The following is a 27,719-nucleotide window of genomic DNA, read 5'->3' on the forward strand; positions in this document are numbered from 1 at the left end:
TGCGGGTATATTCCAGGACATTCTGGAGCACACAGGGCTGGATGCGTTCCAAGAACTGCAGACGGATCACTGTTAGGACTGCAGACAGAGGATGTGGAGAGGTTGGGACCCACTGAAGGATTTTCAAACAGTGGAATGTCATAATTGCATTACGGACTAGTCACGGGGCATATGGTTTCGAATAAAGGAGAGCAAGAGTGGAGGCAAACACGTGATTTAGGAGACTCTGGTCGAGGTCCGGGTGGAAGATGGGTAGCAGCCATGGAGGCAGTGAGAAGCGGACTCCTTAGGGAGGTATGGAAGGGGTTTACCCACAGAGGAGGTGAGGAGAGAGAAGAGTCAAGGAGAGGCGGCCATTTTTGGCTTCTGATGGCGTGAAAGAGATACCGGCACGGTTCACTGAGATAGGGTTGGCTTTGTGCGCTTCTGATCCAGGAGAAATCGCTAACCTTTAGCGCCCTGATGGGGAGGCTGGCACAGTAGTGGTGTATTGATGAACAAGGTCGTGTTGCAGCCGGACTGGAATGGCCCAGAGCACACGGCTGAAGCAGAGTAGTGTGGCCAGGAGAAGGGTAAGGGTCCATTCCCCCAGAGGTAGTATTTTCACCATGTAAGAGGTTAAGCTTCAGAGTTGGATAAAGCTGGGTGAAGTGCAAGCGTCCTGAGGTGGGTCTTTGGGGGAAATTGCTAAAGCGTTGTGAGCCTCAGTTTCTTCATTTACAAAATGGCAATATCAGTGGTGTCTAATTTACTGGAGTGTCCTGGCATTTCAACCAGTTCAAGTATGTAAAGCACACGGCACAGTGTATGACACATACCAGGTGCTCAGTAGGTGGCTGCAGCTGTACGTGGCCCGCCTGGTCAATTGACCCTGGCCCAGAGACTCGCTGCCAGCCCGTGGGCTCAGAAACTTGATCAAGGGCCCTTCCTTTGGGAGCTGACTCACAGGAAGCAGGCTTAACAGCTAAAACGTATATTTGAGTGAGTGCTATGGCTGGCATGGGGGCCAGAATGCTCAGATCCACAAGACGAGGTCATTCTCTCCCTGTAGGCAAGCCAAATTATAATCAGGAGGTTGTGAGCAAAAAGTGGGAGCCAAGTCACTGAATCTAACGATTGCTTGCTCCAGGCCAGGCTGTATGCGCAATGTTGAGCTTTCCATCCTGAAGGAGACAGGCCAGCCCAGGGTAATGGGGCTGAGATTAAGTGATGCGTTCATTTCCACCAGACAGATGTCTCGTCACTGGTTCTCTGCTCCCCCAGCCCTGCTGGTCCAGACTCCCTCCACTCCGCATGGAGTCTTGGTGAGTACTGCTCAGGCTGTCTTAGCAACCTTTCTTCATCTTTGACTCCATGATCGATCACTATAGCCTTTATGTGTGTGTGTTATGTCTTTAGTGGGGTTGCAGCCAAATCTTGCTGGCCTAGAGGTTTTTGTCCCCATGCGGTGATTTCTCATTTCTCTGTCCTGACCTATCAATTGTTGATTTCACAGTTTCGTTTTTAGAAGGCAGTTTTATTCCCCATCTTCCCAGTTTCCTGGCGAGGTTCTGTCTCACAGTCCCATCTCTGGCCTTAAGTCAGATGTAGAAAAGAATGTTTAAGTGCGTAAATGCATTTTTAAGCTCTTTAAATGTAGATTTGCTGGAATAAACTCAGAAACTTTTTCAGGTGTTAGCAGTCCAGCCAAGAAACCAGATGTTGTTTGAAGAAAATGTGGATGGGTTGTCTCTGCATATTTATTAGTAAGCTGAGAAGTAAGTTTTAGAATTGGATCAACTTCTTAAGATTTTTATTTTGCATCCAGATAGTTATGGAAAATCCCACTGATAGTTACTGTGGAATGACTAGGATTTTCCAGGCTCTCTTTTCCCTGAGATGATGGAAAAGATTAAACAACTTTATAAGCTTCAGATAAGACAGCCTCAGCAGAGAATGGGAAATATTAGTAATTGATACTATTTTGTTTTCTGCTTCCAACTATCCTTCCTGACTCCTTGGCTAAACTCACAAGTATTACATCTGGAAGACCCAGGAAAAGAAAGAAGATTATTTTCATATTTCAGCGAGTGTGTTGAATTTTGTGGAAGAAGCAGTGTGGGATACTGAATGAATTTTGTTGGGCCACCAGTAGCTTACCGCGCCCACTTACAAAATGGTGGCTTGGCGGTTGGAATTAATGGTGCTACTGATACAGAGTGAGCAGAGAGGGGTTAAGAGAATATGCCTGGGTGTGGTAGGGATCATAGCTTAGAAGACTATTTGACTACCCGTCCTACAGGTTCAGGGATTTTGGCGGGGTGGGGGGACGGGTAAAAGATGAAAAGAAAATAGATTCTCATTCAAATTCTGATCAATTCATGTCAGTCTCAGTTTTCCCTGAGAATTCTATTCTTGGAGAGCAGAATATCATTTCTGTTTTGTATTTTTAGAGAAAGCCACATAGTGTTGTGTAGAGAGCACGGACATGCAGTGAGAAAGTCATGGGTTGCCAGACATGGCCTCTAGCCCTGGCTTCACCACTTGCAATGCGATCCCTTACTTCTCAGGATATCAGCTTTTCATCTTTGAATTTAATTTTAATGATCTACAATGTTTATACTAAATACTCTTAGGCCTTCGTCCTTAGAGATTAAATGATACTAATCATTTAATGATTTAACGATACTAATCGTGCTTTTATTACATCAGGCTGATTCCTGTTTCTACCATGATACAATGAACTTGACATGGATTCTAATTTTTTTCTCAGCTTGTCCCTTTGTGTAGATAAAACCAAAATGCTTTTTCTTTCTTCTCTTTTTCACCTATACCTGTGTTCAATGGGTAGAGGAAAGAGGGGCCACCCTTAAATGCTTTGGTTGCAAACTCAGAAGGCTCTCCTCTGCATGGGAGCCCCGAGTACACCAGGGCATGAATAGCACTGCTTCCAGAGTGTTCCTCCACATATCTGCTTTGAAAGATTAATTCCAAAGGCTGTTATCACACTAGGTAACTCCAACGATCATTGTGTTTCAACAACAGGATAAGGGTTTTTTTTTTCCCTCCAAATATCGAATTTTATTTTATTTTGCAACCATCCCGCTCTTACAGAAAGGTCACAGTGATGGTACACAGCCAGTTTTTCCCCCTGAATCATTTGAGAGTGAGTGGCCCACTTGATATCCCCACGACCCCCAGATACTTCAGCATGATTTCCTGCAAACAAGGATATTCTCCCGCGTGACTGCAACGCAGCCCTAAGAATCAGGAAATTAACACGGATTCATTTCTACCATCTGAAAGGCAGTTAGTTGTTCTTTTATGTTGTGTATCGCAAAAAGGACCCAGTTTCTATTCAAGCGTTGCATTTAGGTGTCCCGTCTGGAACAGTTCCTCGGTCTTTCTTGTACTTTGACAACAAACCAATTGTTTGGTAGAATGTTCCTCACATTTGGGTTTTTGGTTGAAAGTTTCCTTACGTTGATATTCTAGTTATTCACCCACGGCAGGAGTATCACAGAGGTAGTACTCTGTTCTTGCCGTACCCTGTGATCGCTTGGTTCTCTTTGATCGCTTGTCGCTTGGTTATCTGATGGCTGCAAAGTTTCTTCAGCGTCAAGCGACACCTTTTCACTTTGTAATGAATAAGTATTTTGTAGGGAGATATTTTAAAACCACGTACACATCCCATTTTTCATGACACCGAATTTATTCACTTACTTATATCAGCACACCCTCAAGGATTCTCACTGTAATGCATTTGCTCTCATTGCTTGGTTTGATGTTCACATTATCCCAGATCTGGCCAATGGGCACCGCTCTAAGTTGGCTTTTATGTTCTTTTAACAAGCACCTCTCATTCTTTGAGCACTTTTTTTGCTTTTTTGCTTTTTTTTTTTTTTTTTTTTTTTGCCACCATAAGACATCCCCAAACCATCTGTACTCTCTCTGCTAGAGTCTTGGAATAAGCCAAGATTTGAGCCATTTCTCAAGAAGCTCTGGTTACTTTTACTGGAGGATAATATTTGGGTGCCAAGATTTCTGCTTTCATTATGCTCATGGCTATTAGGTGGCTGTGCTCCCAGACCCCTCTCAGTGGACAAAGGAAGGGGATGTAGATTTGAACACACACACATGCACACACACACACAGTCACTCACTCATACACATACACATAGATTTACATATACATATGTTGCTAAGCTTCCAGTTCTGATCCATATATGTATTTGCCTAGAACCTCCAGTTCCACCCCGCTACCACATGGTTTGTTTTTGTAGGCCCCTTCTCAGAGAAAACTGGCTCCCATTATTCAGTTGGAGTAGGTCACTGATGGTGCATTGCTGTGATGTCCCTTCCCGACATGGGTGCCCTCCTCACCGCACTGGGCTCTGCACCCTAGGCCAGGCCATGCAGATGCTCTCTTGCTTGGCCCTCCCTTGTGACTTTAGACGACATTGTTGAACGAGGGGAAGGCAAAGATCAGTTTATGTTTTTTTATATGTTTGCCTTCTTTTGGATTTCTCAGGGTGGTATGGTTGTGAATCCTCAGAATGCTTCTGTGTGGCTGGGGGAGGTAAATTCGTACGAAGGGCTCCATGGATTTATTTCATCACCAACCTTGTTTTGCATAGATGAGACCTTCTATCTTAAGAAATCATGCCTTTCAGAATTTCAGAATGGCTCGTTTTTGCCTTTATTCCCTCCTCTTGCTCTCTGCTGAGATCAAGAGCCAGCATTTTCTTTTATTATTAGCTCAGGAAGTCTGACTGCTTGTGGCCTTTTGATCCTCGAAAATAAACCATGCTGATTTGCAAAAGTGAGTTTTTCTTCAAGGAAGAGATGTTCTTGGAAGCCTGTAAAGTTTGCTTTGAGTCTTAATTCAGTGGGTGTGTTGACCCTGGATTTCAGAGAGTTGATGCTGGGAGGCAAAGGAGAAGCAGGCAGTGAGGAGCATTTAGTGCCAAGGAAGACAAGCCCCACACAGTAACAGGGCTGGTGGGGTGTAAGACCAACTTATAACTGGAAGCCGGAGGTGGTCCCCCAACTTTTGTGAAAGCGTCTTTACTTCTCTCCGTCAACCTTGAGCTGTTTCTTCCTGATTCTGCCCTCGAAGATGGCGGTCGGGGGCACAGTGCCCGAAGATCTGAAAATATTCTACCAATTAGTGGTTTGTTTTTCCTGGAATGAATGGGATTGTCTTCTATTTCCCCAATTCCAGTAAAAATCTTCTAGTTTCCCCTTTATAATTTCTTTTATTTTACCCATCTTTAAAGAAAAAATTCCTCTCTTTATCCCACCAGCTGAAACACCATGCTCCCCTTCTATTTAAAGCAAATCTCACGCTAAGTCCAATTTTCGCGCCCCCTCCCCGCTGCTCCCTTGAACCCCCTCCGACCAAACTTAGAGCATCACACCTCTGCTGAGATTGCTCTGCTCAAGTGCAACACGTTACTAATCGAATGATCTTTTATCAGTCCCCCTTTTACGGTGCTCATTTCCTCCATTTTGATATCTTTCTTCACAGGGCCTTCGGGACCCCACATTCTGCCGGTGTCCTTTCTTCTACGTCATTTCCTTTTCTTCTCAGTTCCCTTTGCTCTTCCTTCCCTTCTTGCAGACCATTGATGGTAGAATGTCCCAGGGCGCAGGCTTTCCATCCCTTTATTTTTTTTCTTTTTTTTAAACAATTTTTTAAATGTTTTATTTTTATTTTTGAGAGACAGGGAGAGACAGAGCATCAGTGGGGGAGAGGCAGAGAGAGAGAGAGGGGGGGGAGACACAGCATCCGAAGCAGCTCCAGGCTCCGAGCTGTCAGCACAGGGCCCGACGCGGGGCTCAAACCCACAAACCGTGAGATAATGACGTGAGCTGAAGTCGGACGCTTAACCGACTGAGCCACCCAGGTGCCCCTCCTTCCCTTTACTTATCTGTCTACACCCCTCTGTTGGTGCCCTCAGCTAGGTCATGGCTTCAGATGGCATCTCTGCACGGAGGACTCCCACACGTGTGTCTCCAGCCTTGAGTTCCCCCGTGAGTCCTGTGTCCTCTCCCCTGAACCTTTATATCCAAAACCTGAGTTGACCTCTTCCTTTGGATCTCTGACCGTCATCTCAGACTCAGCATACTCCAAACCGATGCCTCCCCTGAAAACAAACAAACAAGCAAATCAAAAATCATTCTTCTTGCAGGTTTCTAAAGTGCAGCTAACTGCAACTCCGTTTGCTCGGGACCAGCTCATAGGGCCACCTCTGATTTCTTCTTCTCCCACATGCCACAAGTAATCCATAAAGCAAATCCTATTGACTCTAATTTTGATAGAGACTCACCATCTGACCACATGTTCGCTACCATCCTGAGGGTCAAACCCTCATCGTTCTTGCCTGGGCTTTTGGCACTAGGCTCCTAATGGGTCCACCTACTTCGACCTTTGCCCCCTTTCTGTTCTCAGCACGCCAGCTTTGAATGATGATTCTGCTAAAAATATTGTATCATGTCGCTTGTCTGATCAAAACCCTCCAATGCCTTTCTGTGTCTGAGGGTAAATGTCCTTACACGGGCCTGGCCGCCCTAAGGGGTCTGCTCCCCACCCCCTCCATCCCTTGTCCCTGACCTTGTCCTGCGGCTTCCCCTGGTTGCCAGCTCGCTCCCCCGCTCCTGGCGCTTGTGTTGTTGTTTCCTGTGCACAGAAGCCCTTTTCCCTAAAAAGCTGCACGGCCCCTTCCCAAATTCGAAGGTCTCTCCTACACTCCGCGTCACTGCCTTACATGCTCAAGATGCTTACCGCTATCTGACTTACTATTTAATGTTTTTTCAACCTGTTTTCTCATCTCCTCTGCCTCCCCTTGCCCCAAACAAGGCTCCATTGTTAGGACTTTTGCTTGGGTTGTTGCTGTATCTCTAGCACCACAGAATCAGATTTTGGGGGGAATACTTGAATGAGGGGATGACTAACAACGGTGACATATATATCTATTGTAGAAGGATAAGCAAAGAGGAAAAAAGTTACCCATAACTGCTCAACCAGTAAGACTACATCTTCCGAATAGCCTAGGAGATTTTTAGATGCCCAGCACGCATACCATAGCACATACTGTTTCACAACAGGCTTATTTTCACTGAACAACACACTGGGCAAGCTCATCCATACGGACCAGTCCCCTTCTCTCATCTTTGAACTGGCGTCTCCTCCTTCGGGTCTCAGCTCACCATCTCCTCAGAGGGACCTTCTGCGACGCCCCCCACCAGCCACTCTCCGTCACATCCTGTTCTGATTTCCTCGGGGCGTGATCCCTGTGTGACATCGTCTGATCAGTTCCTTTGGTGTTTATTGTCCATCTCTCCGCCGCCAGTGAGAGAACTTTATTGGTTTGGCCGATCACCCAAACCCCGGCACCTGGAAGTGCTTGGTATATCGTAAGACTCAGTTAATGTGTGTTGAGCAAGTAAACACCGTTTTGATGGCTTTGGGACGACTAGCGTTATACGTGTTCATGGTGGAAAATCTAGACAACACAGAAGAGCAGAATAAAGAGAGTAAAGATCGCTTGTAGTCCCGCCATATAGACTTAAGAACCCTGATGCATGTGCTTCTGGATTTCTTTTCCTACTCCTGTGTATGAAATTTTGAAATTAAGAGGGAAACATGGTCTGCATTTTTTTTTACTTAACAAAATGCTGTGCATGTTTCTCATGCTGTAAGTACCCATCAACGGAACCATTTCTTTCTTTCTTTTCTTTTTTAATGTTTATTTATTTATTTGAGAGAGCAAGAGAGGGAGCGCAAGTGGGGGAGGGGGCAGAGAGAGAGAGAGAGAGAGAGAGAGAGAGAGGGAATCTCAAGCAAGCTCCATGCTCAGTGCATGATCCCACGACCCTGGGATCATGACCTGAGCCAAAATCAAGACTCGGATGCTCAACCAACTGAGCCACCCAGTCGCCCCAGCAGAACCATTTCTGATGACTGTGTGGTATTCTAGCTAATGGATAGAGCACAGCTTCTTTAAGCTGTCCCTTATTATGGGATAGTTATGTATCTTTCCCCTCTATTGTCCACATAGCATTATCAACTACAGGTGAGATGGAACTTAGGAGGGATGAACCACGAACCCATGACTTATGAGGCTGTGAACCACCAGACTAGCTGGCGAGGCGTCCAGGTTCAGCCATGATGAATGCAAGGCCTTTTGAGTTTGCCTGAAAATACTTGCAGGGAGGACTATATAGACTACTACATGCATAACCTTGTATTTGTGTGAAGTTCTACGTGTACCATTTTTTTGATGCATTTTGGATACATTCCTAGGGAAGAAAATGATAGAAAAGGGATTTGCACATTTTTAAGTTGTGACGACTTTGCCCTTCAGGAAATTGTTCCACCTGGCAGATATTTCAGCCGGCAGAATGTGAGTGGTCATGTTTCCCACACTCATGCCTGTAGGTGGCTATTTTTTTTAAGATTTTTAAAAATGTTTATTTATTTTTGACAGAGAGTGAGAGAGCAAGGGAGGTGCAGAGAGAGGGGGGACAGAGAATCCAAAGCAGGCTCTGGGCTGACAGCAGCGAGCCCGATGCAGGGCTCGAACTCATGAACAGTAAGATCATGACCTGAGCCCAAGTCAGACACTTAACCGACTGAGCCACCCAGGTGCCCCAGGAGCCTAATTAATTTTTTAAATGATTTCTAATATGATAAAGAAAAAACAAGGGCAAAATGACATGCCTGTAGTGCTGTCACAGCCCTAGTGACTCTCATTGTGTTGTGACTGTTTCTGAAATTTTACATGTAAGTCTCTTACGGGCTGTTGGTTTAACTAAGACACTCCATCATGTTCAGTAAATATTTTTCTGACCTATTTTATAAAGAATTTATTCTAATTGGGATGGATATGAAACTTCACCAACCTGGTGGTTTGTACTAATAGATTGCTTTACGTTAAACCAACTTGGCTCTCCTAAGGTAAATTCTAATTTATCATTATGTATTAGTCTTTTAATAGTCTGCCTGATTTGACTCACTAATATTTAAGTTGTGGTTTTAATCCACAGCCACAATTCAGCTTGTGTTTTAGTTTTTGATTTTCTTTCTGTATTTTAATGTAGAAAAAGCTTTGTAAAATGATAAAAGAATTGGCAAGCTTTCTATATGTCTCTATTGCTGTATAGCCTTGAGGTTGGAAAACATTAATTCCTGAAACCATTAGGATCCAACTCCTTTTGGAGAAGTAACTCTTTGATCTCTTAAACATCAAAGATCTAAAATCTCACTAGACCTCTGTAAGAGTTTTTTTACCCGCTTCTGGTTATTTATTCACTTAATTGTATGCTTCATTCTGCATTCGTTTTGGTTATTTCTATTTTCCTAGAAAATCTTCCATTTCATCAAGATTACATTTATCACCCTAATACATTTGTATGTGATGTTCTCCGAACTCTGAAACAACTCCACCTTACCTATCAATATCCTTTTCTTCTTCCCAATATTCTGCATTTGTATTTTCTTCTCCCTCAGGATTACATGTTTAACAATCAACTTGTGGATTTATGGAATGGTTTCATGGTGTATTAATTATTGTATTCTACATCATGTATCTCTTTTGTCCAGAACAATTCTTGACACCAAATGGCAGTGCCCACCCATATTTTGAAAAGGTCTGTAAGCAGGCTTGAGGTGGATCCCACCTAGGAGAGCATACCAGGACCTCCAGAAATGGATCCTCCGGGTTCCTTTCATCCATGACCTAGTCCCCAGCTCTTCCCTCATCAAACACTATCTTCAGTGTTTCTCTTGCTCCACAGTCCCAGTTTTGGAGAATTTTCCCTCACATGGGCATTGAGAGTTTCCCAAGCGCTGATGGCTTCCTTCAGAAGCAGTGCCTCTTTGAAGGGAGAGGCCGTGTGAGGAATCTGACCCCCAGCAGGGTGCCCCCCTGGCCCTCAGACCCTCCAAACAATGGAGAAGCTTTTGGACAGAGGGCTTCTAAATAGGAGGCAGCTGTCGCTGGACAAAAAGGCTGTGCTGCCCCATTCACGGAAGGCTGCTTTTGTTGTGGCTGACGCTAGATCAACTGGGAAAGTTCCAGAGTGTGAGCTCTGCCAATGAGTGAGAACCGTCAGTTTGCCCAAGAGGAGGCACCAAAGTAACCCCTCCAAGCTGCCACAGTGTCTTAGTTCAGGCTGCTGTAACGAATACCAGAGACCTGGTGGCTGATAAGCAACAGAAGTTCATTGTTTACAGTTCTGGAAGGTGGATGTCTGAGATCAGGGTGCCAGCATGGTTGGGTAAGGCCCTCTTCTGGTCGTAGACCTTCCGTTGTATCTTCACATGGTGGAGGGTGCCAGCTAGCTCTCTGGGGCCTCTTGTATAAGAGCACTAATCCCATCCATGAAGCCTCTACCCTCAAGACCTAATCACCTCCCAGAGACCTCAGTCCTCCTGCCATCACCTTGGGCATTAGGTTTTCAATATCAGTTTGGTAGGGTTAGGGGAGGAACTCAAACACTCAGATCATAGAACCCAGAGAACCTGCTGTTCTGGAGCATCTCAGAAGTTGCCAAGGAAGATGCTGTCAGATGGGAACATGGTGGAGGTACAGGGCCAAGGGCACATCAATTTCTTGGGCTGGCATAGCATCATCAGCTACAGGTGAGATGTAACTTAGGAGGAATGTATGAGGCACCCTGAACTACCACGCTAGTTGGCGTGGCATCCAGGTTCACCCCTGATGAATGCCAGGCCTCCTGAGTTGGCTTGAAAATACTTGCAGGGAGGACTGTGGTAAGCGAGACCATCTGCATTGACTCCAAAGCTTCTAAAACAGTCCTCCCACCCCCACCACCTCACCGAGTCCCTTACTGAGATACACTTTATATTCCCAGGAATTATAAATCCTTCTTCCCAGAATGTCTCACCGAGGAGCTGATTATCCAATCAAGTTGTGAAAGGCAGATGTTCCTCTGAAGAAGATGCCAGAGAAACCATGGAGTTCTCTGAGTTGGAACAGGGCAGTGGACCAATAGACAGTTTTACCAGCTCACCCTCTGGGGAGGAGAGGTGCTGGGGAGAGAATCTGCTCCAGATTTAATATCCACTGAAATGCCATGTTGAGCGCAGTGTTCTGATGTGGCTTATGTGTTTCTTCTGCATGTGGGAGTCCTTTCTCTCTGAATTGAGCCTTCTACCCATCCCCTTTGTCATACACTGTATTTTGGATCATGATCCCCCCTCACCCCCTCCGCCCCCACCGCCCCATCCAGCACCATGTATTGTCTGGCTTGCCCTGAGGACCCCCAAGGAGCCACCCTCTTGATGTCTCAGTTCCCCTAAGGAGTTAGAGGGTGAAACTTGGGGATCCACTTTCCTGTCACCAGAACACAATTTCTTTTGTAAAGGACGCGTGTTTACTTAGGTAAACACTCACTATGTCGAAAAGAATTTAAAGTGTTTGGATGGTTTCTAGTGTTTCCTTCTTTCACTAGGCTGAGTCAAGCCTCTATAAGGTCAACTTCTTCACTTGTTAAGCACAGAGGACTTTTTATTTTGTGAGTGTTTGTACAAACTTCTAAGTAGCTTTGCCACAAAAGAAACGTAGATTATTTTATTCCTTTTATTATTCACTGCAGTTTCTTTTATGCTAATATTCTTATCTACCTGAATCCTTTATTTTGATTCATGTTTATGTCAGCTGGAAAATGTATTCAATTAATTTGCCTCCGCAAGGGTACTGGTGCCATGGTATACTTCCAGAAAGTTTGAATGTCTGAGAACATCTACTTATTGCTATTTTGCATAATGGTAACTTTGGGGTGTATACAATTCATTGGATAATAGGGGCACCTGGGTGGCCTAGCCACTTAAGCACCTGACTCTTGGTTTTGGCTCAGGTCATGATCTCACAGTCTCCTGAGTTTGAGCCCCATGTCAGGCTCTGTGCTGGCAGTGCAGAGCCTGCTTGGGATTCCCTCTCTCCCTCTCTCTCTCTCCCTCTCTCTATCACTCCCCTATGCATGCTGTCTCTGTCTCTCTCAAAATAAATAAGCAGTTCATTGGGTAATAATGGTATTTTTTGTTTAAAATTTGCTGTGGCATTTAGAGCTCTAGAAGAGAAGTCTGATACCAAACTGATTTTCGTTTAGTTTTAATAATTTCTTTTCTGCCCTACTTTGTCGGTTGTTTCTATTATTATCCTGGAACATCATTAACATCTCCAGGCTATGTCTAGCTCTAGAGGAAATTTCATCTGCTGTTTCTGGAGGCTTGATACTCTCCAAGCAAGAGGGAAGACATTCTCTTTGTTCCTTTAGAATATCTCTCTACTTACATGTATTGGTTCTCTTACATCTGTTCCCCCCAAATTTCTTTTTTTTAATATTTATTTATTTCTAAGAAAGAGAGGGAGAGAGAGAGCAGGGGAGGGGCAGAGAGACACAGAGTGACAGAGGATCTGAAGTAAGCTCCACACTGTCAGCACCGAGCCCGACGCGGGGCTCGAACTCACAAACCATGAGATCATGACCTGAGCCCAAGTTGGATGCTTAACCAACTGAGCCGCCCAGGTGCCTCATGTTTCCCCAGATTTCTTAACTTGTAAAAAAAATTTTTTTAAATGTTTCTTTATTTCTGAGACAGAGAGAGACAGAGCATGAGTGTGGGAGGGGCAGAGAGAGAGGGAGACACAGAATCGGAAGCAGGCTCCAGGCTCAGAGCTGTCAGCATAGAGCTCGACGCAGGGCTTGAACTCATAAACCGCAAGATCATGACCTGAGCCAAAGTCGGTTGCTTAACCAACTGAGCCACCCAGGCGCCCTGATTTCTTATCTTTCCATTAGCCTTTTCATCCCTTCCTATGTTTTTCCTAGAGTTCTGGAATCATACCTTTTAATGTGCTGTTCTGTTGTTTGTTTGTTTCCTATAGCCCAAGTATTCTGTATCATCTCTGCTACATTTTCTATTTTGATAATCATGTTTTTCATTAGAGAGCTATCTTTGTGGTCACATATTCTTTTTTTTTCTTAAATTCAGTATCATCCCAAATCCCAGTGAAGGTAAAAAATAAGATTTATATTTTAGAGTCATTAACGTTAGCTGGAAGAATGTCTGTGTTCATATTTACACACAGTGGCAACTGATAAGTTTCTACTGAAAAGCGGAGGGCTGACGGTATGAACCTGACTGTCCTCGTACCCTCCCAACCTTCTTAATACCTTCTGATGCGTAGTTCCAGAAATCACTATGTACCATGGCAACATGGGTACCTTGGTGCTAATGAGGATCTTTCTTTTAATGTTGGAAAAAAAAAAAGACAACTTGAGCTATTGTCTCATGATAATTTTTCATTATCTTCCATCAACGGGAAGAATATATGCCTGTGCCAGTATTCCTCCTGAAACATTTTTTTGGGGAAAAAAAAACGCTTCAGTTTCTTGAGCAGGCTTTTCCTCTTTTGAACTAGAATCCAAGCAGTGGAGGCCCGTCACCTTACAGCTTCTTAAATTGCACGCAAAATTATTCTTTGATTTTACTTTTCCTAGGGCTGCATTCTCAAGTAATTTAATATTCCTTTTGTTGTATGCGGTTGGTATCAGCCTACACAATGAGTTTGTGTCTAACACAACAATTTTGAAATAGCGTTTTTCTTTTATGTCTCATAATTACTGTCGGGTGTAACTCAATCCCGGTACATGCCAGACTGGCAAGTGGCCGAAGCTCCATTCTTCCGGCCTCGAGTCACAGAGCTGGCATGAATTGCTAATATATTATATTGCATATTAAACGAATCCAGAGTTGGTCCAATTTCTTCCATAAAAACCAAAGTCCTTTTGAAATCACAATATAATATCTGTACACTCCCTTTTCTGTAATTTAAGATATCTTGGATGGCCAAGCAGTTATACGTGGATGGGAGGAATCACAGTGTTAGTGAATTAGGACGAATCTGATAGGAGATCAGACCTGGAGTCCAATCCCGGCACATTATTTACTACTTAGTTATTCTCTGAGCCTCGTATTTTCTCATCTGGTTAAAAAAAAAGAAAGAAAGGAAAAAGCTAATAACGTGTCAGCCAGATGAATTTGCCAGTCTGTAACCTCTGCCTCAGACTGTATTTTTTTCCCCTTGACTACTCTGACTCAAGACAGAAAAACAGTTGCCTCCTGGCTGTACGGGCAGTAGCTATTAAGGTTTCTCCACACCCAGGTCAGGCTCTGGTATTGTGGGTCCTGGGATTAGCCAAATCCTTGGGCCCTGCTCATTCTGGAATGAAGGGCTCCCAGAGAGTTGTTAAAAAAAGCATCTGATAGATAAGAACTATAAAGCAGTGGATTCTACTTATTTCATCTAGGGTGCTTTCAGCTGCACGCATCAGAAAATTGACTAATGGGGGCTTAAACTACGAGGATGGTTGTAGTTTACCTCAGAATTCTGGTGATACTTGTTCCTTAGGTCTGACTCAACAGTATCATCAAGGCCCCTGGTTCTCCTCCATCCATTTACTCTAGAATGTTGGCTCAGAGTTGCAAGATGGCGCACTGACTTGTTGCCTCATGGCTTTAAGATGGCTATCTCCACTCTAAGCATTATAGCCTTATGTTCAAAGACAGGAAATGAAGGACATAGAGCGGGACAAGGAGTCTGCTTTTTTGGGAAAAGAGAAATCTCCAGGGCATTTCTTCACCCAACAGACTTCCTTTTATATCTCCAAGGCCAGAACCAACTGTACCCCCAGCTCCAAGGGAAACTAAGGAAGTGAGTAGATGAGTGTACTTCCTCAACCTCTATATTGAGAGGCAGGCAAGAGAGAAAGGGTCAGATGCCTGCAGGGCTGCTACAGAGGGGTCCGCTATCGCATTCAAGATTGGTCTCCCCTGGGGCGCCTGGGTGGCGCAGTTGGTTAAGCGTCCGACTTCAGCCAGGTCACGATCTCGCGGTCCGTGAGTTCGAGCCCCGCGTCGGGCTCTGGGCTGATGGCTCAGAGCCTGGAGCCTGTTTCCGATTCTGTGTCTCCCTCTCTCTCTGCCCCTCCCCCGTTCATGCTCTGTCTCTCTCTGTCCCAAAAATAAATAAACGTTGAAAAAAAAAATGAAAAAAAAAAAAAAGATTGGTCTCCCCTTCATCCTTCACCCCACCTGGATGAACTAGACCTTCTTTGTTACACAGCCGATCTGGTCTTACGTACACAAGTCAAATGCGTAGTTTCCCTGTTAAACATTAACGGGTGATAGTAAACGTACCCACTGCCAGACTTTTCTATAAAGCTATAATCCCTTGCATTTATGTAACAATTTTATGTCTGCTGTCTCAAATCATCTTCATAAAAATACTTTGAGCTTCAAATTTTTGGTCTTTCTTTACATATGAGAAACAGGGAGATTAAAATTATGATCGCAGGTCACCAGTAGGAGATTGGGAACCTGGATTTCTTCACCTCAGCTTTGTTTACAGTGCAGTTCATGCTGTCTGTAAACCTTATCCTGAACTAGACAGATTTTCCCCTGCCTTAGTATAGTTGGGCAAACTTTTTTTTTTTTTTTTTTAAATTTTTTTTTTCAACGTTTTTTATTTATTTTTGGGACAGAGAGAGACAGAGCATGAACGGGGGAGGGGCAGAGAGAGAGGGAGACACAGAATCGGAAACAGGCTCCAGGCTCCGAGCCATCAGCCCAGAGCCTGACGCGGGGCTCGAACTCACGGACCGCGAGATCGTGACCTGGCTGAAGTCGGACGGTTAACCGACTGCGCCACCCAGGCACCCCAGGGCAAACTTTTTAAAAAATGTTTATTTATTTATTTTGAGACAGAGAGAGCAGGGGTGGGGCAGAGAAAGAGAGGGAGAGAGCTAATCCTAAGCAGGCTCCATGCTGTCAGTGTGGGGCTCAGTCTCTCAAACCCTGAGATCAAGACCTGAGCCAAAACCAAGAGTTGGACACTTAGCTGACTGAGCCACCCAGGTGCTCTTAGTTGGGTAAATTTTCAGTACTTTTTTTTTTTAATTAAAAACATTTGTTTTAATGTTTATTTATTTTTGAGAGAGAGAGAGAGAGAGAGAGAGAGAGAGAGAGAGAGACAAAGAACATGAGCAGGGGAGGGGCAGAGAGAGGGAGTCACAGAATCCGAAGTAGGTGCCCGATGCAGGGCTCGAACATACAGACGGCAAGATCATGACCTGAGCGGAAGTCAGATGTTTAACTGACTGAGTCACCCAGGCACCGCCCGCCAGTACCTTTCTAATGAAAAAAAAAAAAAAAAAAATGAATGAAGCTCTACATCCAGTTAAAATTCCTTTTGGGAAACAGTATCTTGTAAAATATAAAATGGGAATTTTATTTGATCCAACAATTCCAGTCTATAAACTTTTCATAGAGTTGTAAACAGAGAAAGCCAAAAGGGTTTACCTCCAATTTATATTCAGCTTTGTTAATATTAACAAACTGTGGAAATAATCTAAGTGATCATGAGTAGGAGATCACTAAAGCAAAACATGGTGTGTGTGTGTGTGTACAGAAACACACATGTGATGCATGTGCATATATACACAAACACATACACACACATATATACATATATACACAAGCATATACATATATACACATACATATACACACATATACATGCATATTTATACACGGGCATATATATATATATATATATAGACATACATATACACACATATACATGCATATGTATACACAGCATTCAAACACTAAGGGGGCACAGCAAAGTCACAAATACCAGCTGGAAGCAGCTCCCACTGAGGGAACTTGGGACAATTTGAGCATCAAATGGAATAATGACTTTGTCGTGCATTGAGTACATAAAAATCCTTGCGTCCTGGGTGGTGATTGATAGATAAATAGATAGATGTCATTTGTTATACCATTGGTACCAATCTACCAATCTCCAGCGACAATTGATTCAGGAAATGGTTTTACCTAAAACCATGAGGTGACAATTATTGGCTAACGGGCTGTTCCCCAGCTTCACCAAGTATTACTGATCAATTACTTGCTAACTGTGAAAGGAAGCACCTCTATGCTGAAGGCATCTGGAGTAAGGACAGGACTTGGTGATCAGAGTTGGTAGCATTGATAGTGGCATGGGACATCACCTGTCTTCTGATGTGATGCACCAGGAGGTACACAGCCCACTCAATTTCTTTCCAAAAATCTTTAGCCAAAGCACATCAAGACTTTAGAATCCATGTCTAGTTTGGAGGAATGACAGGATATAGAGGAACAAGTTAAATTAGGAAACTGACAAAAGTGTAGAATGGGGAATATGTGCGGATCTGGAATCTTCAGAGAGTCAAAGGCCACATTAAAAATAAAAAAGATAGTAGTGTTCCAGATTTTTAAGACAGTAGAAATTTAACAACCAAATATATTGCTTGAGACTTGACTGCATTCTGATTTTTTTTTATTTTTACTTAAAAAAAATTTTTTTTAACGTTTATTTATTTTTGAGAGAGAGAGAGAGAGACAGAGCATGAACGGGGGAGGGGCAGAGAGAGAGGGAGACACAAAATCGGAAGCAGACTCCAGGCTCTGAGCCATCAGCCCAGAGCCCGACGCGGGGCTTGAACTCACGGACCGCGAGATCGTGACCTGAGTTGAAGTCGGATGCTTAACCGACTGAGCCACCCAGGCACCCCGACTGCATTCTGATTTTTAAAAAAGAGTTTAAAATACATTTTGGGGGGACAATTGAATATGGGCCAGATATTAGCTGGCATTAGGGAATGAATTTTATTTATTTATTTATTAAAAATTTTTTTTTTAATGTTTATTTACTTTTGAGACAGAGAGAGACAGAGCGCGAGCGAGGGAGGGGCAGAGAGAGAGGGAGACACAGGATCCAAAACAGGCTTCAGTGTCTGTGCTGGCAGCACAGAGCCCAATGCGGGGCTCGAACCCACGAACCGTGAGATCATGACTTGAGCCGAAGTCGGGCGCTCAACTGACTGAGCCACCCAGGCGCCCCTGGGAATGAATTTTAATTTCTTAGGTGTGATAGTGGTAGTGTGGCCAGAAAGCAGAAAGTCCTTGTTTTCAGCAAATATTTAGAAAAAGCAAATATAGCAAAATGTAACAATTATTGAATCTAAGTGGTAGACACAAAGGTGATCATTATAGTCCTCCAACTCTTCTGCATTTAAAAAATATTTCAGGGGTGCCTGGGTGACTCAGTCGGTTGAGTATCCGACTTTGGATCAGGTCGTAATCTCATGATTCGTGAGTTCGAGCTTTGTGTTGGGTCTGCTGCTGTCAGTGCAGAGCCCGCTTCGGATCCTCTTTGCCTCTCCCCTGCGTTCCCTCTCTCTCTCTCTCTCTCTCTCAAGATAAACATTAAAATAAAAAAAATTAAGGTAAAGTGTAGGTTAGAGAACATTATATTCACCCATTAAAAAAGACATTAGATTCGCTCATTTTTGTAAAATGTGTCTAGTACACATAATGAAAACTCAGTACGATATTTGCACAGCCATGTTCATAGCAGCATCATTCACAATAGCCAAAAGATGGAAACAACCCAGGATCTATCCACAGATGAATGGATAAACAAAATGTGCTATATGCATTCAATGGAATATCAGCCTTAAAAAGAGAAGGAAATTCTGACACGTGTTATAACATGGATGAAACTTGCAGACATTATCCTCAGTGAAATAAGCCAATCACAAAAGGACAGCTACTGAATGATTCCACTTGTAGGAAGTCTCTAGAGCAGTCAAGTTCATAGGGACAGAAGGTGGAAGAGTGGTTGCCAGGAGCTGGGCGGGGGAGAAATGGGGAGCTGTTTCATGGGCATAGAGTTTCAGTTTTGCAAAACGAAAAGAATTCTGGAGACTGGTTGCACAACAATATGAATGTACCTAGCACTATTGAACTATACACTTAAAAATGCTTAAGATAGTAAATTTTGTGTTCTATTTTACCACAATTTTAAGAAATTTAAGTGAAAATATCACTATATGTTTAGCCACAGAGGCAAAGAGTTGTTATTTCTGTAAGTTCGAGTTTCTGGGCAATTTTTACTTCATTTTCCATTTCTGTACTGTTTGGATTTTTTTCTTTTTTAACTTTGAATGTGAATCAGTTTTACAAAAACCAGACATCCGTTTTCAAAAGATCTAAAACTTCGGCAGGTTTTCAGTGTTTTGGAGAACATGCGGGTGGTAGAGGCTAATATTTAGGAAAATGGATTTTCAGGAAACAACAGAAATGGTCAATGTAGCCTGAGAAGTTTGTCAGAAGCAACAAAAATCCTTGGTCCCACGAGGCGAGCGGCAGAATGGAGCCCTGCCTGGGCCCTGCGTCTGCATTGAGGCTGCTGTGAGAGCTCAGCCTGCTGACCCCTTGGCCGGGCCTGGATGGCCTGACCTCGCTCACAGCCCAGGCCTGGCAGGGCCCTCCCGGGAACTGTGCTTTGCTTGGGGTCTGGCCAGCAAGGAGGAGTTTGCAGGCTGTTGTTGACCCAGGCCTGGCCTGCCCGCCTTGTCCTCCAAGCCCTTTCCAGCACCTCACCTTGCTTGCACCCCGGGGGTGTCATTTGTGACTCCCATCCTTACAACTTCCTTTGCTTCAGAGCCAGGCTTTGATCTTGCTTCCCGGGATCGAGTTTCTGTTGAAGACAGTCAGTCCTTTGGGTCTCCGGAGGTAATAACCCGCACAGCATCCCAGGCAGATGATTCATTTCAACCCTGGCTGATCTCTGCATTTTGACCTAATGGCTCTATCGGGCTCCGGAGCCTGTATCCTATTTGAGACGGAGAACCTTACGTCTGAACTATGAATGTGTTCCCATAAACACCCCAGCCACGACAGCACTGTGAAAAGCTTCTTTTCCAAAACTTCCTATGGATCAGTACTCGCTTTTCTACCCATATGGGATTTTGAAAAACAAAAAACAAAAAACAAAAAACAAAAAAACCAGTTATACGGTTGTATTTGGTTTCCCGTTGAATTAATATTTTCTGTCTTACTTAAGGCACTGTCAACATAACCTCGGTATCAGATTATGGCCTCTTTTGAAAATACTAAATATTTTGGAAGCAGAAAAGTTACAGAGAGCACTGTAACAACCACCTGTGTTCAGACCACCCACAAGTAATAAAGGTTAACTGTTTTGTAGCGATTCCTTCAAGTCTAGAGTTCTCATTTTGAAATGGCATTTTACCTCTGTGTGTGTATGGGCAGAGCTGGCCTTGGGACAACGGCGCGGCTGGCAGAATTCCTTTCCCGCTGCCCCTTCCTTTCCCCAGCTGGTGGCTGCCCGGGCAGGCGGCGGTGGCCAGGGGTCCGCCACGACACCGCATGACACACAGCACAGCCGTCCCAGCGGCTGTTCTCCAGGGCTCCAGGTGGAAGCCGCGGAGTCCTCAACTATCTTAGAGATGAGTCCCGGTTGTGAGTCACACAAAAAGTTCCAAGCAGAAGAAAGGAAAGTTTATTACAACAGAGGACACAGGAATGCATCCAGGGGGGACCAGCTGTTGGAATCCCCGCTTCCTGGTGCCTCTCTCCGCTTCATTCTTCCCTCTTGCTCAGTTCACAGGTTGGAAAGAGCCTCCCAGAGCTTCTGAGTTTACATATGACCTGCGCAGGCGCAATTCCACATGTTTGTGGATGAGGATCTGATGGTCTGGCCCTGGGCGGGATGTTCACCTCCGGTCCCGTCAGCTCCGTGGAGGGGGGCCCGCCCATGTATGGCCAGAATGGCTGCCAGGCTCCCACCTTCTGCGACCTGTGGGTTTGGGAGCTAAGGGTTGTTCTCAGGAAGGACCCCGCACCTCCCCCGCCCATGGTGCGTATCTTCCAGGGGCAGTCACTACGCTTTGAGAAGCACGCCATCGGGGTTTCAGCAAAAGTGACGAATGGCTGTCTAGGCTAATGCCTGGGACTTGGGAAGGCACAAGGGGTGGGTGCTGATGGTGAGGAGAAGAATAAAGAAGACAGTCACCTCTGAGGGCATACGGTGTTCCGTGGGGCCCACTGTCAGGGAGGATCGTAGAACAGGATCTCTGTACAGAGTCCCGTGTTTATGAATGGACAGTGCTCTAAAATTGATACGGATGTCTTTGTACTCCTTTTTTTTAAAAATAAGTATTTAGGGGCGCCTGGGTGGCGCAGTCGGTTAAGCGTCCGACTTCAGCCAGGTCATGATCTCGCGGTCCGTGAGTTCGAGCCCCGCGTCAGGCTCTGGGCCGATGGCTCAGAGCCTGGAGCCTGCTTCCGATTCTGTGTCTCCCTCTCTCTCTGCCCCTCCCCTGTTCATGCTCTGTCTCTCTCTGTCCCCCCCCCAAAAAAAAAAGTTGAAAAAAAAATAAATATTTATTTAGAGAGAGTATGTGCAACTTGGGGAGGGCAGAGAGAGAGAGAGAGAGAGAGAGAGAGAATCCCAGGTAGGTTCATGCTCTGTGTGGAGCCTGACTCGGGGCTCAAATTCACGAACCACGAGATCATGACCTGAGCAGAAATCAAGAGTCGGACGCTAAACAGACTGAGCCACTCAGGCACCCCGGGTGTCTGTGCTCCTTACACGAATGTTTAGACTGATGTGCCAGGGATTTTTTCTGGGCATGAGAAGACAGTGACAGTCCAACCCCATCTCCTTCGAAGGGCTTTCAGTAGGGTGTGAACCCTGCATGTGTATTATAATGAGAGGTTGGCTCCACGTTTATGGGAGCACTGTCGCAGCAAATGAACACTTCCTTTTCTTTCTGTGATCACTCCCATTTCTAAAAGTCTGTGCATGGGTTTGACCCTCATAAGCCATTTCAAGTGTTTCCTGGAACGAAGCAGGATAAGTATATACCTAAATCTATAAAATGAGGTCATGTGTACATTTCCATACTGGCTCGGTAGAAAACGGAAGCATAACGCTAAAATAGTGATACTATTTTTTGACCACATAGACAGTGATCATTTATAATAGTTTTTCTAGAAAATACTTTTTAAGCTCGGACTTGGGATGGTGAACATTCGCCCTGGAGGCAGACGGAGTCTGTGATGTGGAGTGAGCCTCACATACCACAGATAATATGTTGGTTGTCTTTTATTTGCCCATCGAAAGCACCCTCTGTAGGCTCTTCACTGTGTGAGTTCAAGGCCTGCAGTCTCACTCTGCTGGACCAGCAGTGGCCCGAGTCTCAGACTGACGATCAAGCACGTTTCGGAAGCCCCCCCGCCGTCCCCCACCGTTGGCTTCACCCAGCACCAGGATTGCTTAGCTTTAAGATTGACGCAGGATTGGTGACAATGCCGTGTGCTGGGAGACAGGGCGCGTCTGCAGACTCCTGGCCCAGCCTGGGAACACCTCTGGCTCACTCCACACATGGGGCATGCACGTGGGCAGGAGAGACAAGGCCTAGAGCGTGTGGACAAACTGTGTGGAAACCAGTTGTTCTGGGGTCCCCTCACCCTCTGCCTGCTTGTCTCAGCCTCCTCCAGATGTGGGAGGAGGGCCCCATTTTCACACCGCTGTGCCTCACCCCAAAACCCATTACTCATGACTGACAGTTGAGACAGTGGGGCACAGGTGTGTGGTCTGACCTCAGCGGCTTCTCGATGCCCTACATAGGGCACCCCGGTAATGCCCGATTCAGTGCTGCAAGGAGAACTGAACCAAGCCAAGGGTCAAATCCTCCTGCGTTCCTGTGCTACAATGTCACAAACCAGCCATTAACCCAGGGCCCTGTCTTCCCCATGTTTGTAGCCTAAGCACAGAGTCTGGCATATAATAGGTGCTCAGTTATTCAATATTCAGTTTTGAACTCTTAGTTTTAATTATTTTGTATTTAGGTTATCAAAGTGTCTAGTGCTCACAAATAAATAAATAAATAAATAAATGCCTAGCAAGCCAAACTGTTTTTTTCTGCTTGTTCTATTCCAAGAGTAATTCATATTGCAGGCCTTTGGACGGTGTGCTGACAAAAGGCATGACGACTGACAATAAAGTCCTGATATGGTCTCTCTATATCTGTCTTTCAGATTATTTGAATATATTTTGCTCTATAAGGATGGAGTGATGTTTCAGATTGAACAAGCCACCAAGCAGTGCTCCAAGATCACCCTGACGGACCCCTGGGACCCTCTAGACATTCCTCAGAATGCGACCTTTGAGGACCAGTACTCCATAGGGGGACCCCAGGAACAGATCACTGTCCAGGAGTGGTCCGACAGAAAGTCAGCTAGATCATGTAAGGCTTCAAAAACTATCCAAGTGCTGCGTCCCAGAAAGTATGATGGGAAAAAAGGTTAAGTTCACTAAGGAAGGTAGTTAAGGAAATTGACAAGCTTAATCAAATTGTTTAATGTCCCCCCGCATGTGCTTTGAAGCCCCCTGTGTAATCTGCTAGTGGTTTAGCTCCAGGGTATATGCATCACATTTGAAACACCTCTGCCTTCCAGCACCACCTGTACCTTTCTGCCACCTTGGCTGTTACGGGCTTAGCCTTGGCTCTGATGTTTAATGACCCTGAGATCTATGACGCAGAAGATGTCTGTCTAAGGTATACGTTCGAGTCCCCATATCACTTCCTGAGGTTACAGTGACCAGATCTCCTCCTGTCATTCTGAGTGTCTGCTTTTGCGTATAGACAGAAAGCTGTTCTCGGTGGTGCTTCCATATGCCCACCCCGAAGCTGTTTCGAATACACAGGCTTTGTGGTGCCTGTGGGAAACAGTCAAAAACAGTACGAAAACAGTTCCCTCCATCCCCGCCGCCGAGTTTAGCGTAGAAGTAGCATATGACCTAGCGATTCCACTTCTGAGTGTATATCCAAAGGAACTGAAAGCAAGGCCTCAAGAAGATATTTGTGCACCCATGTGTATAGCAGCATACTTAATGACAATGAATGAATGAATAATAATTCCTCCAGATGGTGGAAACCGACCCAAGTGTCCCCCAGCAGGTAAATGAATCCCCGAAACGTGGTGTAAACAGACAATGGAGTATTATTTAGCCTTAAAGAGGAAGGATATTCTGTCACACGCTACCATGTGGATGAACCTTGAGGACATTACGCTGAGTGGAATAAGCCAGTCAGCAAAGGAAAACTACCATATAATTCCACTTACATGAGATGCCAAGAATAGTCGCGTTCCCCGAGACAGAGAGTGGAACGGGGGTTGCCAGCGGCTGGGGGAGGGGAACGAGGAGTTAGTGTCAAAGGGCACAGAGTTTCAACTGGGGAAGATGAAAGAGTTCTGGAGATGGAGGTGGTGATGGCTTAATGCCGTACTTAATGCCACTGAACTACTTAAAAATAGTTACAATGGTAAATTTTATGTATATTTTCCCACGAGAGAAAAAGAAAGCAAACAACACAGGCATTTTGCCTTACCTTCTACATTAAAAAGTCCCCCCCAGGGGCGCCTGGGTGGCTCAGTCGGTTGAGCGGCCGACTTCGGCTCAGGTCATGATCTCGCGGTTTGTGAGTTCGAGCCCCGCGTCAGGCTCTGTGCTCACAGCTCAGAGCCTGGAGCCTGTTTCGGATTCTGTGTCTCCCTCTCTCTGACCCTCCTCCATTCATGCTCTCTCTGTCTCAAAAATAAAAACGTTAAAAAAAAAAAAAAAAAGTCCCCCCCAGGGGGCGCCTGGGTGGCTCAGTCAGTTGAGCTTCCTACTTCGGCTCAGGTCGTGATCTCACGGTTTGTGAGTTCGAGCCCCGCGTCGGGCTCTGTGCTGACAGCTCAGGGCCTGGAGCCTACTTCGGATTCTGTGTCTCCCTCTCTCTCTACTCCTCCCCTGCTCACACTTTGTCTCTCTTGCAAAAATAAAGATTAAAAAGAATTTTTTTAAGTCACCCTCTCTTTCTCTTACAGATGAAACCTGGATTGGCATTTATACAGTCAAGGATTGCTATCCCGTCCAGGAAACCTTCACCAAAAATTACAGTGTGATATTGTCCACGCGGTTTTTTGACATACAGCTGGGTATTAAAGACCCCTCGGTGTTTACCCCGCCGAGCACCTGCCAGATGGCCCAGCTGGAAAGGATGGGTGAGGATTGCTCCTGGTAAGCCCGTGAGCACAGAAGTGGTGGCCTCCGACGTCATCCCCACCTCGAGAGGGATTTGAGGCTTTTGAGAAACGAGAACCTTCACTGGAGATAAATGTCATCATTGTAGGAAGATGCACATCGATAGGGGGTTCTTTGTATATACGATTTTTTTGACGATTCAAGCTTTGTTTACAGAAGGGAGTGGACTGGAGAATGTGTGGTGACAGGAATGGGAAGAGAGGGCAACCCTGGGGATTTCAGACAGGTGCACAGCCTGTGCGGGCGCTGTCTGCTTCTGCGTGTGCAGGTGCATTTAAGTGTGCTCTCTGTCTGTGCAGGTGTATCCAAGCGCACTGGCGTGCACGGGCGGGGGTCCGCGGGAGCACTTTGCCTTGGCAGGGAGGAGTGTTTCACTACTGACTTGACTGAGGACTGCTGGACTGCTGCCACGTGGTGGTGATAAAATGCAGGACGATTTTGGTCAGCTGTACTATAAATTTTTATGTGCTCTACAGATAACAGCTCCTTTATTGCCCGCACCGGGGTGGTGACTGCTCCCCCAGCCCCGCCTCCTGCTCCCGTGGCCACTGACAAAGTGATTCCTTAAAATCCCTTCCAGACATAAGGGCTTTATGGCATGACCCCACTGATGGAAATGTGGGGAGGAAATGAGAGGCCATAATGCAAAGTAATGATTCCTCCAAGAGACACTGTAAACAAGAGGGTTTGAAAATCTTAACGTCTGTACCTGGGTAAGCATGAGCCACGTATGCTTCCTTTTTTTCTATGCAAGAGTATTGATATGTATGTGCCGAATGGCCACATATTTGTCAGGGGACCTAGAAAGATGGATAGTATTCTCCAAATAGCATCGAATTGGAAGTCAGGAGACTGCTGTCTTCAAAATCCAGGAGTGGAGTTCCTTTGTACTTGAACTCCTTGGGTTAACGAAATGCACTGTGCTTTCCCTCACCCGGGCCTTCCCGGGGCACTGTTTCACAACCTGTTTGTCTATACGAGCTCCGTGTATCCCTGCCAGCTCAGCTCGCACTTGACCTTCAGAGAGCAGCTCCTGAGCCTGGATCGGGTGCCCCCGATAGCTTGAGCACGCTGTTCTCACAACACTGCCTCGGCCGTGTGTTAATTTCCTGCTTACTGGACACTATTGCCCACTAGCCTGGCTACGAGCTCCCTGAGTACGGGTACCACGTGGTGTTAGCTTTTATATGCCCAGCACCGAGTAAGTGCCTGGCACATGGTCAGTGCCCTAAACATTTGTAGAGTGGACGATGCCAGCCTGTCTGGTCCTTAGTTTCCTCATCTGTTCAAGGGTTGGGTTGGGTTTGCTGACCTCTGGGGAGAGTCTCAGTAATAAAATGCATTATTCTAGATTCTTCTGCTATCGTGTTTCATCTGGCTATCATCTGTTAGTAGGAGAAACGTGTGACATCTATAACATGCTGAAAACAATCTGTACTACAGTTTATTTCAATAAACAGATTTAATCGCATTTCGTGTTCTTTCATATATTTCGTCTTGTCACATATGTGGATTCTCTTGGTTATTCGGGGGTTCAAACTCCGCTCTGATGAATAACGTGCTTCTAGTGATCGTTATCCTCTCTCAGAGGCTTGCGCTTCCCCTCAAAGCCCAGTTGCCTGGGCTGGAAGCCTCAGGGGCATTCTTGGCCCATTTCTCTCCTTTATTCTCACAGGCGATCAGTGTCCCCAGTCTTGTCAGCGTAGCTCCTGCGCATGCCCTCGGCCTCCATCCAGGTCCGGGTTCTTCTGCTCACTGGCCTTTGCGAGATCTTCATAGCTTCTGTCTTGCCCTGCTCTTTTCTCTTCAAAGCCATCCTCTGCTTTGAAGGGGTTCCAAGGCGGTACTGAGACCCCGTTATCTCCAGGACCCACACCCCTGGAGTCTCAGAGCAGAGCGAAGCCCGGGCAAGGCCAGCATCTGGAATGTGCAGATGGGGACTTCTAGCTGCCTTCGAGCCGGTCCAGCCTGGTAACGCCGTTGTCACAGCGTCTGCCCACTTCCCATCTCTCCATCCACAGGATGGTCCCCAGTCCTTGCCGAACTGCCCATGTCCCCTCAGCTCGGGATCTCTGTCTCTGCCCGCCCCAGTGCACATCCCCACTGGCAGGAGAAAGGAAAGGAACTCCTTTTACTTTGTGCAGGGACAGGCAAAGCCGGTGCCCTTTCATTTTGCCGTCGGCCTATTTTAGTAGTTAGGCCATTCTGCCGATATGAATACAAAGGCCCTCTTGCAGAAGGATTTTACATCTGCGGGACTTGACTTCACCTCTGCTGGTGCCCCGTCCTCTGGGTCCCCACTGTGTCAAAGTGCGGGGGAGACTCCTTAGCGTGGTGCCCCCGGTCCCGTGGATCAGGCCTCCCTCCTTTCCCAGCCTCTGCTCACACTGCTCTTTCCCAACTGCCACCTGAGCCTGAGAAGCGAGGCCTGGGTCCCCCTGGGTGGCAGGAGGCCTTCCCTAGTCACCACTCTCTGGGACATCAGAGTCAAAAACAAGAGGGTCTCATCTGTCGACGTGGCATTGCTGATGACGATCCAGAGGAGGACCCAGCGCCATGCTGGGCACACCCTGCGTCACGTGTCTCTGACGTTCAGGCCACCTGGGAGCCAATTCTACGTCTCCCGAGACAAGTTTCCAGGACCCACGAAAGTGCTGGCATGTTCTCTACCCTCCGCCTTCTACTCGGAAGGCCCATCCC

General features: G+C 45.8%; 2 protein-coding genes and 1 long non-coding RNA gene across 6 annotated transcripts in view; 2 read left to right on the top strand and 1 right to left on the bottom strand.

Moving 5' to 3' along the window:
* Positions 1–23,072, top strand: part of NME8 (NME/NM23 family member 8) — a 108,958-nt gene extending 85,886 nt beyond the window's left edge. For 3 of the 4 annotated variants that reach the window (XR_005789492.1, XR_005789494.1, XR_005789495.1), the window contains one exon: positions 22,967–23,072. The gene's annotated coding sequence lies outside the window, so the exon portion shown is untranslated. Of the gene's footprint in view, positions 1–19,562; positions 20,114–22,966 lie in introns of those variants that run through there. The other variant, XR_005789493.1, reaches the window with a different exon arrangement.
* Positions 1–26,490, top strand: part of EPDR1 (ependymin related 1) — a 27,193-nt gene extending 703 nt beyond the window's left edge. The window contains exons 2-3 of the mRNA XM_040472995.1: positions 22,967–23,175; positions 24,803–26,490. Coding sequence (XP_040328929.1) covers positions 22,967–23,175; positions 24,803–24,999 — 406 coding nt within the window. The 3' untranslated portion in view covers positions 25,000–26,490. The remainder of the gene's footprint in view (positions 1–22,966; positions 23,176–24,802) is intronic.
* The window catches only part of LOC121028911 (uncharacterized), a 230,656-nt gene continuing 208,770 nt past the window's right edge, over positions 5,834–27,719 (bottom strand). The window contains exon 6 of the long non-coding RNA XR_005789497.1: positions 5,834–6,128. This is a non-coding gene — a long non-coding RNA (uncharacterized LOC121028911). The remainder of the gene's footprint in view (positions 6,129–27,719) is intronic.

This window comes from Herpailurus yagouaroundi, unplaced genomic scaffold (genome assembly GCF_014898765.1).
Source record: "Herpailurus yagouaroundi ecotype Mexico unplaced genomic scaffold, PumYag 100, whole genome shotgun sequence".
Classification (NCBI taxonomy): Eukaryota; Metazoa; Chordata; class Mammalia; order Carnivora; family Felidae; genus Herpailurus; species Herpailurus yagouaroundi.